The 15,674-nt window shown below is 42.9% G+C and overlaps 1 protein-coding gene and 1 long non-coding RNA gene across 2 annotated transcripts in view; one reads left to right on the top strand and one right to left on the bottom strand.

Moving 5' to 3' along the window:
* Positions 1–15,674, bottom strand: part of KIAA2012 (KIAA2012 ortholog) — a 138,612-nt gene that overhangs the window by 92,419 nt on the left and 30,519 nt on the right. The window contains exons 8-10 of the mRNA XM_023216912.2: positions 13,651–13,819; positions 5,310–5,459; positions 1,313–1,489 (exon numbers count right to left, since the gene is read on the bottom strand). Of these exons, the coding sequence (XP_023072680.1) occupies positions 1,313–1,489; positions 5,310–5,459; positions 13,651–13,819 (496 nt within the window). The remainder of the gene's footprint in view (positions 1–1,312; positions 1,490–5,309; positions 5,460–13,650; positions 13,820–15,674) is intronic.
* The window catches only part of LOC111545833, a 35,642-nt gene that overhangs the window by 5,956 nt on the left and 14,012 nt on the right, over positions 1–15,674 (top strand). The window lies entirely within an intron of this gene.

The following is a 15,674-nucleotide window of genomic DNA, read 5'->3' as shown; positions in this document are numbered from 1 at the left end:
GACATAACAGTACACCAAGTTTGGTTCATTTGCATCAGAATTAAAGGAGCATTGCTGCCACACAAGTATAAAGGGAGAGGTTTGTGAAAGAGAGGTTCCAACCGTGGAATGGTTTCTAGGTGAAAACAGTGTCTCCAGGGGTAGAGAGAGTGTTGTGGGGAAGGAAGGGATTTAATTTTGACCATCTCAGCCTGAAACAGAAGCTGCAAACACAGAATGGAACTATTAATCTGTGGATTTAATTTATGCTTAAAGAATTCAATTGTATACACTCTGGGGAGAGAATGAGAGGGGGGTGTGCTGGGCAGGGGGAGAGAGAGAGAGAGCAAGCGAGACTGATTTAAATACTGAGGCATTCTGTCCCTGAGTGAGCATGAAATGAAAGATGTGAAATCTGTTGCCTCCATGATGACTCTCTGTTCCCATATGCCTCTCAAAGTGTGAGTTTCTCGCAGCCCTGAGTGTGATTCTGCTGTTAACAGAGGTACCTCTTTCTTTATACAATCTGTTCCCCAAACACATGTCATCTCCTTCATCTGGTGCTCAGACTGAGAAAGCAGTCCAAACCTTCAACGAAGGAGAAACAGCTGCCTGGACCACACGTTCCTGAAAATGGTCTGTCAGTCTCCAGCATGGCACCTTCCCAGGGATTTTCCCGGGCAACTTGGACTCTAGGCAATTTTTGCTCTATGAGCTACCTTTAGATGGAAGCCCCGGAGGAGCTGCTCTTGCACTGTCCTTGCATTATTGCTCTGTATAAGCATCTTAGTCCCCTCCTTGACTATTAGCTCCTTAAGAATAAGCACTTTAAGTAAGGCTAAAATCTAGAGGGAATGGCCTTGCCCTGCTTCACCCTTCCCTAGGAATCAGGGTCCTTTCCTCTCTGTGAACAGGCTCTGCCCTGGGCTGGAGTTGACTTCTGTCTGGGGACTCTTCTGTTGGCAGGCTCATCGGGCTCTCTTGCCTCGGGGCAAGGGTTATGGCTCAGTTTGGAGTGTGCCTGGTAAATCCAGTAGTGTGTCTCCCCCAGGAGCGCAGGGAGCTGTGTCATCAAATGCTGCTGCCAGGAGTGAGGAAAGCACAAAACAGCGTGGCAGTGCATGTCAGTGCAGCAAACCCTTAAAACATGTACTGACCCTTTAGGAATATGCATGGGGAACATTAATCCCACTGACATCATCAGAAACAGTGTCAATTACCCCTTTTCAATGGAGTGCCTTTCAGAAAACTTGTATCACAGCAGCCACACGGCCCTGGAAATGAGCCACATACCAGCCAGTGGGGGGCATCTATGCACCCTGGGAATGGTTACCTTGAGCTGCTGGCAGTGCCCTCCTGGGCGCTCTCATGTGCGGGAGACATGGGGGGCTGCTGCAGCCTGATGTCCTAGGGCTATCCAGGCCCTTCTGGCTCTCGGGACTTTTTTTCCCTTTAATCGGGGGTAGAAGATCCAATGGTGGGGCCACATCGTGGGGCGGGGCATCATCATCTTTTAAAACAAAAGGGGAAAAAGCCTGTGTGAGAAACCAGAATCAGCAGGAAGGAGAAGGAAGCTCTCTTCTAACGTGGTTAAAAGACCTCTGTGTGAAGACTGCTATGAAGAACGGGTAATTGTAGTGTGGCTAGAAGGGAGAAACCGTCCTGGTGTTAGGATGGTTTATTCTACTCATTCTCAGGTTTGGCCCTCTTTTCCAGTCCTGCTAAGCAGCAGGGACCTGATATCTCCCATGGCCAAAATGACATGACTCTTGACTAGAATCGTGGCTGTTCATTTGGAAAATTGCCAAGAACTGGGAGGAACTGAGTGGTGGTTGTTTTTATTCTCATCTTATGGATGAAATCCTGAGATGGAAGGAGGATTGGAGAGGGTGCAAACTCCTTTCACCCTCAGTCCCAAGGCTCTGACTAGAGAGATCCCAGCTTTAGAGCTGATGAGATTATTGGATACAGATTTCTGACCACAAAATAGTTTTGCTAGGCAGAGTCAATGATCGCACTCCTTCCTCAGGGTTAAATAAAAAGTGCTACCTTCCAGATGGAAGTCAAAGGGCATCAGGATTGACGGTGGCATTCCATAGAGCATACCCTACCCTCTGCCTCCGTTTTCTCGTCTCAACACCAACAGGGCCTGCTCTAGGAAGCAGGAAACACAGGAACCCAAGTGACTGAGGCCTTGGCTTTGCCTCTTTCAGAGCAAGTGGTCTTTATTTCACATTTAAAACAATAGTTGCTATTAATATTTGGGTTTAAAAATTGGCTTCATGTGGTCTCAAATTATCACAGACTACTAATTCATTAAAAAGAGGCAAAGTGTCTTTACAATGGAAAAATGGGGCAGACATCACCTTTAACCAAATAATGAAATTTAACATCACCTGCAATGGAAGAAACTAACATTTTGCATCCCTTGATATGGTGCGCCGAGAAGGACACAACGTCACCTCTGTGATATTCCTGCCAAAAAGGTTTGATCTGAATCTCATTATGAGGAAATAGAAAAATCCAAATTGAAGGTAATTCTGCAAAGCAACTGGCCTGTCTTCTTAAAAAATGTCAATGTCATGAAAAACAAGACTGGGGGAGTCTTCTCAATGAAAAGATTCCATCGAGTGGTACCGCTAAATGTAATACATAATCCTGAGTTGAATTCTAGGTTGAAAAAAAGCTATAATAAATGAACATTATTAGTATAAATAGAGAAATGTGACTATGAATTAGAAATTAGAAAGCACTATTATACCAGTGTTTGCTTTCTTGAGTGTGGTAATTGTATGTGGCTAGGAGGGAGAATATTCCTGGACTTAGGAGATACGTGCTGATAAGGGATAAACGGTACAATGTCTGCAACTTACTCTCAGGTGGTTAAGCAATAAAATAAAAAATATGTATATGTGTGGATGCATGTGCCGCCTCAGTGGCAATGGAGCAGTCCCACTCAGCATCAACATGCCCATGCAGCAGGGACCTCTGTGTGGTGACTGCCATGATGAACTGCCTCTTTGTTGTTGTTGTTGTTGTAGTTTTTTTTTAGACAGAGCCTCTCTCTGTCACCCAGGCTGGAGTTCAGTGGCATGATCTTGGCTCTCTGCAACCTCCATCTCCTGGATTCAAACAATTCTTGTGCCTCAGCCTCCAGAGTAGCTGGGATTACAGGTGTGTGCCACTACACCCAGTTAATTTTTGTATTTTTAGTTGAGATGGGGTTTCATCATGTTGGTCAGGCTGGTCTCGAACTCCTGACCTCTGGTGATCTGCCACCTTGGCCTTCTGAAGTGCTGGGATTACAGGTGTGAGCCACTGCGCCTGGCCAGAACTGCCTCTTTAGGTCCCTTTCTTTCTGCATCTACTCCCAGGTGCAGTCGCATGCATAATTTATACCAAGGGGCATTTAAACCAGTTTCCTCCTGGCAGAGTAGCAGAGGAGGGACAAGTTCTGGTACTCAGTTCCTGGTGGACGTGGCAGCTCAAAACAAGTATAGGGCAGTGCAAAATAAACACTACGGAAGATGAAATTCACTGGTGTCTTTTATCTCGTGGCTCCAGCTGTGCACCTCGCATTGTGGTCCATAAGCAGAAAGGTGCTTTTTTCTCTATTTGCAGGGTGATCCCTGCCCATATTTGGATTTTTTAAAAAAACGAAACATTAAAGTCTTTAGGATCATTAACTCCCACTTAAGAGATAGACCAAATAAGCCTCTGCCTCAAGAATCAAAGGACATTCTCTAAATGTTTTGAGGACGTCCTGATCTAGGTTCATTGTTTGGTTTATTCTTTTTTTTTTTTTTTTTTTTTTTTTTTGAGACAGAGTCTCGCTCTGTCGCCCAGGCTGGAGTGCAGTGGCCGGATCTCAGCTCACTGCAAGCTCTGCCTCCCGGGTTTACGCCATTCTCCTGCCTCAGCCTCCCAAGTAGCTGGGACTACAGGCGCCTGCCACCTCGCCCGGCTAGTTTTTTGTATTTTTTAGTAGAGACGGGGTTTCACCGTGTTAGCCAGGATGGTCTCGATCTCCTGACCTCGTGATCTGCCCGTCTCGGCCTCCCAAAGTGCTGGGATTACAGGCTTGAGCCACCGCGCCCGGCTGTTTGGTTTATTCTTTTATTCTTTTTTATTTTTTTGGTATTAGTTAGAAAAGTCAGTATGTTGGGCTTATTCTGAAAGGGAATGTAGTATAACGAGTAAGAATATGGATTCTGGCACTGGAAGCCCTGAGCTCCAATCCTAGTGAGGCCACTTATAGTTATGTGACCTCAAACATACTACTTATCTCTCAGGGCTTCTGTTTTCTGATCTGTAAAAGGAGGAGAGGATTGCTGTGAGGAGTACCTGAGAGAATACATGTTAAAAACTAAGAACAGTGCCTGGCACAGAGGAAGAACTCCAAACACATTAATGTGCATCTTCCTATTTCTGATACCAGCAGTCAGAGGTCACTTGACATCTGTGATACTGTCATCTTGCACATGCCTTTTGGAAAAGAGGCTCAGTTTTCTGAAAATGGGGAGCTTTCTACATATGGCCTGTTACTTCCAACCTATCCAACACATAAACACAAACACTTAGATGCACCCATGTGTATATTTTCAAATGTCCACATGTCATGGAAATTGGAGTGAAGACTTTTATCAATATTATGGATTTTTTTTTTTTTTTTCCAGACAGGGTCTTGCTCTGTCACCCACGCTGGAGTGCAGTGGCACAATCTCAGCTCCCTGCAACCTCTGCCTCCTGGGTTCAAGTGATTCTTGTGCCTCAGCCACCTGAGTAGCGGGGATTACAGGTGTGCACCACCATGCCTGGCTAACTTTTTGTACTTTTGGTAGAGACGGGGTTTCGCCACGTTGGCCAGGCTGGCAAACTCTTGATCTCACGTGATCCCCACCTCAGCCTCCCAAAGTGCTGGGATTATAGGCATGAGCCACCACACCCCACTGATATTATGGACTTTTTAATGAATAAATATCTATTTATAAACAGATAAGAAATGAAATTTCATTGTTTAAAAATACAGGATAAACTGTCAGGCATGCAGCAAACTTTCAGGAAGTTTGATGCCTTTCTACATCTGCAACCAGAAACTAGTAGTGGGATGAGTTAGGGAGTAGGTAACTGGTGAACTGGACACTGTTAGTTTTAGTGCCGCACTTTGGTGAAGGCAGCTGCTGCCTGCACAAAGGCCATCTTCCAGTGGTTGCCAGTGAACTCATCTCCCTTCCAGCCTCCTTTTCCTTGGCTGTGGACCCTGGTGTGTCTTGCCTTGCTTCCCTTCAGAGTGAGGTTCCCGAGGGATGCTGGAGGGAGGGAGGAGCTACCTTGAGGGGAGTGTGCGTCCCTGCCCGCGTCCACTGGGAGATGCACCGTTAACTCCTGTGGCGTTTCTAAGGACACATGCTTTAGGGGAGGTTTCCACACAGGCCTGGCTTCTTCGCTTCTTTCTGGTTCCGACTTAGGGTGTGGAGCACCTAGAAGACAAAGAGGAGGCTGAGTTGTAGCAGAGGTCTGTTGTTTTTGCCTAATGTCTCTTCTTTTGGGGACCTATGCCTTCCTTGCTCACACCATGTGGTTTGATTGGAGCAGTGTCCATTTGCTGATTCCAGAGAGGGGCATGGAACTGAAGCCGGGCATGAGAGTACCTCATTGCCTTAGCCAGAGAGATTGGTTCTGAGGTGGGCACATGACCCTAGTCCGGTCAATCACGGGTGATTTCTGCGCTTTGCAAGAGCTTTTAAGAGGCGTATCCTTTCTATAGAGGTTAACAGGAAGGAGATTGGCAGGGAATTGCAGGAAGACGTCTTTATCACCTTATGGTAAGAGCCTGCTTGAGAGAAAAGGCTAGCAGAGTTGAGAGACAAGTACTGCGCACGTATTTTCCAAGGCCTGGATTCAGCTGCTCCTGCAGTTACCTGATTCTTGCATGAACCAATTCCTTCCTTCCTTCCTTCTTTCATTTCATCCTCTCCCCTCCCTTCGCTTCCCTCTTTCCTTCCTCCTTCCTTCCTCCTCCTTCCCTGTCTCCCTCCCTCCCTTCCCTTCTTCCTTTCCTTCCTTCCTTTCTTCCCTTCCTTCATTTCTTCCCTTCCTTCCTTCCTTCTTTCCTTTTCCTTCTTTCCTCTCTCCCTTTCTTCCTTCCTTCTGTCTTTGCTTCCTTTTTCCCCTTTCCTTTCTTTTTGCTTAACACATTTTGAGTTAGGCTTCTGATGCTTTTAAAGGAGGATCCTCATGACATGTAAATGAGGGAAGAACTCCATGAATTCACTTTCTTTGTACCCGATTCCTATGTTTCATTGTCAGTGTGTTGGCAAGCTTGGTGCATCTGGTTTTAAGAATCTGGTTCATGATGGCCTGGTGGTTTTCCTCACCTTCCTATCAGGGTCATCATGGAAAATAATCAGATCGAACCCAATCTTGTGAATAGTCTTGTCTCTCTTTTTATTAAGTGTGTGTGTGTGTGTGTGTGTGTGTGTGTGTGTATATATATACATACTTTAAGTTCTAGGGTACATGTGCACAACATGCACGTTTGTTACATATGTATACATGTGCCCCATGTTGGTGTGCTGCACCCATTAACTCGTCTTTCACATTAGGTATATCTCCTAATGCTATCCCTCCCCTATCCCCTCACCCCACGACAGGCCCTGGTGTGTGGTGTTCCCTACCCTGTGTCCAAATGCTCTCATTGCTCAATTCCCACCTATGAGTGAGAACATATGGTGTTTGCTTTTCTGTCCTTGTGATAGTTTGCTCAGAATGATGGTTTCCAGCTTCATCCATGTCCCTACAAAGGACATGAACTCATCCTTTTTTATGGCTGCATAAAATGGTGTATATGTGCCACATTTTCTTAATCCAGTCTATCATTGATGAACATTTGGGTTGGTTCCAAGTCTTTGCTATTGTGAATAGTGCTGCAATAAACATACGTGTGCATGTGTCTTTATAGCAGCATGATTTATAATCCTTTGGGTATATACCCAGTAATGGGATGGCTGGGTCAAATGGTATTTCTAGTTCTAGATCCTTGAGGAATTGCCACACTGTCTTCCACAATGGTTGAACTAGTTTACGGTCCCACCAACAGTGTAAAAGTGTCCCTATTTCTCCACATCCTCTCCAGCACCTGTTGTTTCGTGACTTTTTAATGATCGCCATTCTAACTGGTGTGAGATGGTATCTCATTGTGGTTTTGATTTGCATTTCTCTGATGGCCAGTGATGACGAGCATTTTTTTCATGTGTCTGTTGGCTGCATTACTGTCTTCTTTTGAGAAGTGTCTGTTCATATTCTTTGCCCACTTTTTGATGGGGTTGTTTGATTTTTTCTTGTATATTTGTTTAAGTTCTTTGTAGATTCTGGATATTAGCCCTTTGTCAGATGGGTAGATTGTGAAAATTTTCTCCCATTCTCTAGGTTGCCTGTTCACTCTGATGGTAGTTTCTTTGCTGTGCAGAAGCTCTTTAGTTTAATTAGATCCCATTTCTCAATTTTGGCTTTTGTTGCCATTGCTTTTGGTGTTTTAGACATGAAGTCCTTGCCCATGCCTATGGCCTGAATGGTATTGCCTAGGTTTTCTTCTAGGGTTTTTAAGGTTTTAGATCTGACATTTAAGTCTTTAATCCATCTTGAATTAATTTTTGTTTAAGGTATAAGGAAGGGATCCAGTTTCCACTTTCTACATATGGCTAGCCAGTTTTCCCAGCACCATTTATTAACTAGGGAATCCTTTCCCTATTTCTTGTTTTTGTCAGATTTGTCAAAGATCAGGTGGTTGTAGATGTGTGGTATTATTTCTGAGGGCTCTGTTCTGTTCCATTGGTCTATATCTCTGTTTTGGTACCAGTACCATGCTGTTTTGGTTACTGTAGCCTTGTAGTATGGTTTGAAGTCAGGTAGCATGATGCCTCCAGCTTTGCTCTTTTGGCTTAGGATTGTCTTGGCAACGCGGGCTGTTTTTCGGTTCCATATGAACTTTAAAGTAGTTTTTTCCAATTCTGTGAAGAAAGTCATTGGTAGCTTGATGGGGATGGCATTGAATCTATAAATTACCTTGGGCAGTATGGCCATTTTCACGATATTGATTCTTCCTATCCATGAGCATGGAAAGTTCTTCCATTTGTTTGTGTCCTCTTTTATTTCATTGAGCAGTGGTTTGTAATTCTCCTTGAAGAGGTCCTTTACATCCCTTGTTAGTTGCATTCCTAGGTATTTTATTTTCTTTGAAGCAATTGTGAATGCGAGTTCACTCATGATTTGGCTCTCTGTTTGTCTGTTATTGGTGTATACGAATGCTTGTGATTTTTGCACATTGATTTTGTATCCTGAGACTTTGCTGAAGCTGCTTATCAGTTTAAGAAGATTTGGGGCTGAGATGATGGGGTTTTCTAAATATACAATCATGTCATCTGCAAACAGGGACAAATGACTTTCTCTTTTCCTAGTTGAATACCCTTTCTTTCTCCTGCCTCATTGGCCTGGCCAGAACTTCCAACACTATGTTGAATAGGAGTGGTGAGAGAGGGTGTCCCTGTCTTGTGCCAGTTTTCAAAGGGAAAGCTTCCAGTTTTTGCCCATTCAGTATGATATTGGTTGTGGGTTTGTCATAAATAGCTCTTATTGTTTTGAGATATGTCCCATCAATACCTAATTTATTGAGAGTTTTTAGCATGAAGGGTTGTTGAATTTTGTCGAAGGCCTTTTCTGAATCTGTTGAGATAATCATGTAGTTTTTGTCTTTGGTTCTGTTTATATGATGGATTACGTTTATTGATTTGCATATGTTGAACCAGCCTTGCACCCCAGGGATGAAGCCAACTTCATCATGGTGGATAAGCTTTTTGATATGCTGCTGGATTCGGTTTGCCAGTATTTTACTGAGGATTTTTGCATCAATGTTCATCAGCGATATTGGTCTAAAATTCTCTTTTTTTGTTGTGTCTTTACCAGGCTTTGGTATCAGGATGATGCTGGCCCCATAAAATGAGTTAGGGAGGATTTCCTTTTTTTCTATTGATTGGAATAGTTTCAGAAGGAATGGTACCAGCTCCTCTTTGTACCTCTGGTAGAATTCGGCTGTGAATCCGTCTGGTCTTGGACTTTTTTTGGTTGGTAGGCTCTTAATTATTGCCTCAATTTCAGAGCCTGTCATTGGTCTATTCAGGAATTCAACTTCTTCCTAGTTTAGTCTTAGGAGGGTGAATGTGTCCAGGAATTTATCCATTTCTTCTAGATTTTCTAGTTTATTTGCATAGAGGTGTTTATAGTGTTCTCTGATGGTAGGTTGTATTTCTGTGGAGTTGGTGGTAATATCCCCTTTATCATTTTTTATTGCATCTATTTGATTCTTCTTTCTTTTCTTCTTTATTGGTTTTGCTAGCGGTCTATCTATTTTGTTGATCTTTTCAAAAAACCGGCTTCTGGATTCATTGATTTTTTGAAAGGTTTTTTGTTTCTCTATCTCCTTCAGTTTTGCTCTGATCATAGTTATTTCTTCTGCTAGCTTTTGAATGTGTTTGCTCTTGCTTCTCTAGTTCTTTTAATTGTGATGTCAGGATGTCAATTTTAGATCTTTCCTGCTTTCTCTTGTGGGCATTTAGTGCTATAAATTTCCCTCTACATATTGCTTTAAATGTGTCTCAAAGATTCTGGTATGTTGTGTCTTTGTTCTCATTGGTTGCAAAGAACATCTTTATTTCTGTCTTCATTTCATTATGTACCCAGTAGTCATTCAGGAGCAGGTTGTTCAGTTTCTATGTGGTTGAGTGGTTTTGAGTGAGTTTCTTAATCCTGAATTCTAGTTTGATTGCACTGTGGTCTGAGAGACAGTTTGTTATAATTTCTGTTGTTTTACATTTGCTGCGGAGTGCTTTACTTCCAACTATGTGGTCAATTTTGGAATAAGTGTGATGTGGTGCGGAGAAGAATGTATATTCTGTTGATTTGGGGTAGAGAGTTCTGTAGATGTCTATTAGGTGTGCTTGGTGCAGAGCTGAGTTCAATTCCTGAATATCCTGGTTAACTTTTTGTCTTGTGGATCTAATGTTGACAGTGGGGCGTTAAAGTCTCCCATTATTATTTTGTGGGAATCTAAGTCTCTTTGTAGGTCTCTAAGGACTTGCTTTATGAATCTGGGTGCTCCTGTATTGGGTGCATTTATATTTAGGATAGTTAGCTCTTCTTGTTGAATTGATCCCTTTACCATTATGTAATGGCCTTCTTTGTCTCTTCTGATCTTTATTGGTTTAAAGTCTGTTTTATCAGAACTAGGATTGCAATGTCTGCTTTTTTTTTGTTTTCCATTTGCTTGGTAGATCTTCCTCCATCCCTTTATTTTGAGCCTATATGCGTCTCTGCATGTGAGATGTGTCTCTTGAATACAGCACACTGATGGGTCTTGACTCTTTATCCAATTTGCCAGTCTGTGTCTTTTAATTGGGGCATTTAGCCCATTTACATTTGAGGTTAATATTGTTATGTGTGAATTTGATCCTCTCATTATGATGTTAGCTGGCCATTTTGCTTGTTAGTTGATGCAGTTTCTTCCTAGCATCGATGATCTTTACAATTTGGCATGTTTTTGCAGTGGCTGGTACTGGTTGTTCCTTTCCATGTTTTGTGCTTTCTTCAGGAGCTCTTGTAAGGCAGGCCTGCTGGTGACAAAATCTCTCAGCATTTGCTTGTCGGTAAAGGATTTTATTTCTCCTTCACTTATGAAGCTGAGTTTGGCTGGACATGAAATTCTGGGTTGAAATTTTTTTTTTTTTTTTTTTTTTTTTGAGATGGGGTCTCTCTCTGTCACCCAGGCAGGAGTACAGTGGCTGGATCTCAGCTCACTGCAAGCTCCATCCACCCCCTGGGTTCACGCCATTCTCTTGCCTCAGCCTCCCGTGTAGCTGGGACTACAGGCGCCCGCCACCTCGCCCGGCTAGCTTTTTGTATTTTTTAGTAGAGACAGGGTTTCACCTTGTTAGCCAGGATGGTCTCGATCTCCTGACCTCGTGATTCACCCATCTCAGCATCCCAAAGTGCTGGGAGTACAGGCTTGAGCCACTGCGCCTGGCCAAAAATTTAAGAGTATTGAATACTGGCCCCCACTTTCTTCTGGCTTGTAGAGTTTCTGCCGAGAGATCTGCTGTTAGCCTGATGGGCTTCGCTTTGTGGGTAACCTGACCTTTCTCTCTGGCTGCCCTTAACATTTTTTCCTTCATTTCAACTTTGGTGAATCTGACAATTATGTGTCTTGGAGTTGCTCTTCTTGAAGAGTATCTTTGTGGCATTCTCTGTATTTCCTGAATTTGAATGTTGGCCTGCCTTGCTAGGTTGGGGAAGTTCTCCTGGATAATATTCTGCAGAGTGTTTTCCAACTTGGTTCCATTCTCTCCATCACTTTCAGGTACACCAATCAGACATAGATTTGGTCTTTTCACATAGTCCCATATTTCTTGGAGGCTTTGTTCATTTCTTTTTACTCTTTTTTCTCTAAACTTCTCTTCTTGCTTTATTTCATTCATTTGATCTTCAGTCACTGATACCCTTTCTTCCAGTTGATCAAATCGGCTACTGAAGCTTGTGCATGCGTCACGCAGTGCTCGTGCCATGGTTTTCAGCTCCATCAGGTCATTTAAAGTCTTCTCTACACTGTTTATTCTAGTTAGCCATTCATCCAATCTTTTTTTCAAGGTTTTTAGCTTCTTTGCAATGGGTTCGAACATCCTCCTTCAGCTCGGAGAAGTTTGTTGTTAATGATCTTCTGAAGCCTTCTTATCTCAACTTATCAAAGTCATTTTCCATCCAGCTTTGTTCCGTTGCTGGCGAGGAGCTGCATTCCTCAGTTGGAAATGCAGAAATCACCCGTCTTCTGCGTCGCTCACGCTGGGAGCTGTAGACTGGAGCTGTTCCTATTTGGCCATCTTGGAACCTCCCAAGTATATCTTTTCATTCTGATGTTTTGACGTCTGAGACCTGACTGTCCCTCCGAGGGCTGGCCAATTCCTAGAGACAGTAAATGACTCACCTGGGAACATACCTGTCATATGCACCCCAACCAACCCAGAGTTCCTAACCCCCAACAACCTCCTTTATCAAACTCATACATTCCCAGACTACCATCTGCCTGCTATAATTATCAGAGGACCAGTACCAGATAGCAAGGGACAGCCCCTATGCCAGAGAGCTGGCTGAATTATTCCAACTAGACAATTCTAAATCTGCTTAGATTGCTTACTCTGCCTTGCCTGTATTCTTTCTATGAAAACCACAATATGTCCTCTTGCCTGTGCTCCCTGCCTTCTGCCTCCTGGAGGTTGGTGCGCCCCCATGTGACCCTGCATGGTGTGGCATGCCTCCTCCTCTTGGGAACTGTGAGTAACAAATGATCTTTTCATTGCCAGCTGTCTCTTGATCTGTTGGCCTCACCACAGCTGAATGATAAGAAGACCTACATTTTAAAACACTGTGTTTTTTTGTTTTTTTTTTTTAGGGAGCTGAGTAATTTTTTTGGCAAGGTAAAATCTACGTATAGTGAATTGCACAGATCTTAAGTGTACAGTTCAATGAGTTTTGACAAATCCATAATCCATACAACCAACCCAGAGTGAGAACATTTTCAACACCCAAGAAATTCCTTCACGTCCCCTTCAATTGGTCTTTTAAGCTCTACTGTTTGGCATTCTTTCCAGTGAGAAGTCCAAACAGTCTTAGAACAAAATGGCTGCCTGTGTGATTCTCAGGAGTCAAACTCTCTAAAAAGCCAGTGGCAGTCTCTGCTGAAGTTTCTAGAAAACTCAGAACTAGGACTCCTGTCAAAACTAGGACACCTTTTGCCTCAAAGGGCCCGGAGAAGTCCCGGAGCAAGAATGTGTCTTAAACAAGAGTACTATGGAATGAAAGGAAAGTCAGAAAAAGTTTTTCCTTGTGATACAGGGTGAGACGTTACTCAGAGGCTTCCCTGAGTAAAAGCCCACGTTGCCAGTTGGAATTGATCTCCCTTGCTCATATTCTCTTAGAACTTTGCTTAGAAGCACATAATCTTTGTCCTGGCAAAGATTATAGAGGTCATCCCTTACAAAATAACCTAATTCAAAATCAGGAAAATGACTTTTTGGATGAACTTTTATCTTTCTTTTATAAAATGGAGATGCAAAGATTCAAGTGTCATTTTTACTTTGGCTGCCAGGAAACTCAGCTAAATCCAATACTTACGTCAAACCATGAATTCATCTCAGATGTCTGATAACATCTATTTCTCTACTCCTTTTACCTAGTTTTTTATTTTTTTTCCAATTTCAATTTTAGTTGTCTTGTTTTATACATTTATTTTTTTGTAAGCTGCCTGAAAAGTTCTTGCCCTTTTATAACACCTATGGTGCATTGGACTTATTTATGTATATACCTGTCTTCCTTTCTCTTCCACAGCTTAACAAAATGCATTGCTTAATGAAGGGTATAATAAATATGTTAGAAATCCAATTGAATATGATCAGAAGAGATCTTCTTCTAGATTTTACCCTTTTTCCTTCTTTAAAAAATATTCTCTGAAGGGGATGACCATAGGGAAGGTCAGCCATGATGCAGGAGCAGGTAGAATTGGCAGGACCCTCCCCCCACCCCGACCATCCCAGGCTCTCCCTCAGGAGCGCCCATGCACCTGGGACCTACCTCTTCTGTGGGCTTTCTCTTTTGGCGGGTGTTGGATGTGGTAATGAATCTCCACTGGGAAGATGAAGAGCTCTGTTGGGGGCTCATTGGCTTTAAATTGGCTCTTCAGGGGCTCCAGGACTCTGGGTGGTTCTTCTGAGATAGGAGGTAATTTCAAAGCCTTTGGTGCCTGGAGAAAATTTAAAAACAAAACGAACATGGCAGGTATCCAAACCCTGCTGCCTGCGGGAGCAAGCGATACTGTCTCTTATTGTATCTCTTGCACCAGGAGCTGCTGAGAGAGGTAAGCTAATCCAGCTGGGAGCCGGTATCCGACTTCAGTGGTACCACTTGGTCTCCTGGGATCCAGAATATGCCCCCGTTAATCCTGCCTGTGATTCCTCTGAGAATTATAAACATGCTCAGTTTAAGAGCCTTTGAGAGGATATATAGTCTTTCTTTTTCTTGCAGCTGGAAAAACTGAGCCAGACTAATATGACATATCTGAGATCTCTTTGAACTGATTGGGAGAAATCTCAGCATATGTTGTTAAGGGAAAAAGCAAAGTACAGAACATTGTTTGAGCAAGCTTTCCACTAAGAAGGGGCAGGAAATAGCATTTGTGATTGCTGACCTTATCTAAGCTAAGCCACAATTTCTTCCTCTGTAAAATAAGAGTAATCATACTATCTAATCGTAAGGTTGTTGTAAGAATTAAATGAGCTAATATATGCAATTATAATAGTGTTTGAAACTAGGATTATTTCCATATTTCTTTGAGAGTAGACTCTCTTCTCATTAGCATTTATCTAGCCACTAGCAGAAAAAATGGGAGCTTTTTCATCCTTATGTAATATGAACATAGCTGAAAAAGAATCATTGTGTGGCAGAATCAGCAACTGATTTTGTCCAGTTTTTTCTGTCCCCCAAAAAGTGTGTGTGTGTGTGTGTGTGTGTGTATGTGTGTGTGTGTGTGTGTATGTGTATGTGTGTGTATGAGAGATTCACTGGGGGTAGTAGAGCCTCCTGTTTCTAATTATTCAGAGGTTGCTGAAAATTTCTCCTTTTAGTTTGCAACTTTTAACATAGGAACTTGGCTCTGTGAAATGTATACATGTGCTGGTTTCAGGAGTTTAGTTTCATAGGGGGAAAAAGAAAAGCATTAGGCCTGCTGTTTGCTCCTGGTCCAAAGAAATCTGGGAAGTCAGGCACCCTTCTAGTGTCTCCTTTTTAGTACTCAAAAAGAAAAAAAAAGATCAGAAGCATACATAAGGAACCTGTGTATTTAGAGTTGATTGAGGAAGGAAATTCAACCAGATCTTTGCAGGGTAATATTTATAATTTCGAGACATTAAGAAAATGATAAACCAAACACACGCACATAGAATCTTTATGTTCCTGGAAACCTTCACTGTCCAGGTGCCGGCTGCCCACACCAACTGCCCTGTTTTGAATACTGACCGTGTGCATTTTGTTTGACAAGGTTTGCATTGAGAAATCAATGTGGACACTCAAATGATTTGTGTGAGGTATGGCTGACAAGCCAAGATTTAATTTTTTTACCCTAATTAAAAATTTACACAGAGTTTTAATATGGTGGAAAATATTGCTTTGCTCTGTGAAACCATATACATGGGCAGAGGGAAGGGACTCCTTTCCTCTGGGCCTGGCTCAGTTCTGAGCGGACCCAGGAGCAAAGTTGAGGGCTTTCCTTAGGCCTGTGGTGAGCTTGGCAGGTCAGGCCTGCTGTTCACTCCTGCACCAAAGGAACCTGGGAAGACAGAAGCCCTTCTGGTGTGAATGGAAAGGTTTAGATCAACTCAGACACAGGAAATCCGAGAAAATCTTGAACAGACTGTAAACAACCTCCCTCGCTGGCAGCAGGACCACCTGGAGTGCCCATGGCTGCTCCAGTGCCCAGATGACACGAATCCCTACAATTAATCAACATCGCTGTAGATCACAGTCAGATACAACATACTTTCCTAAAAGTGCTTCATCTTTTCTACCAGCCCTGTAAGGTTGACGTTATTATCTGTATACAC

The sequence above is a fragment of the Piliocolobus tephrosceles genome, chromosome 11 (assembly GCF_002776525.5).
Source record: "Piliocolobus tephrosceles isolate RC106 chromosome 11, ASM277652v3, whole genome shotgun sequence".
In the NCBI taxonomy this organism is placed as follows: Eukaryota; Metazoa; Chordata; class Mammalia; order Primates; family Cercopithecidae; genus Piliocolobus; species Piliocolobus tephrosceles.
This window is presented reverse-complemented; position numbering and strand designations above follow the sequence as displayed.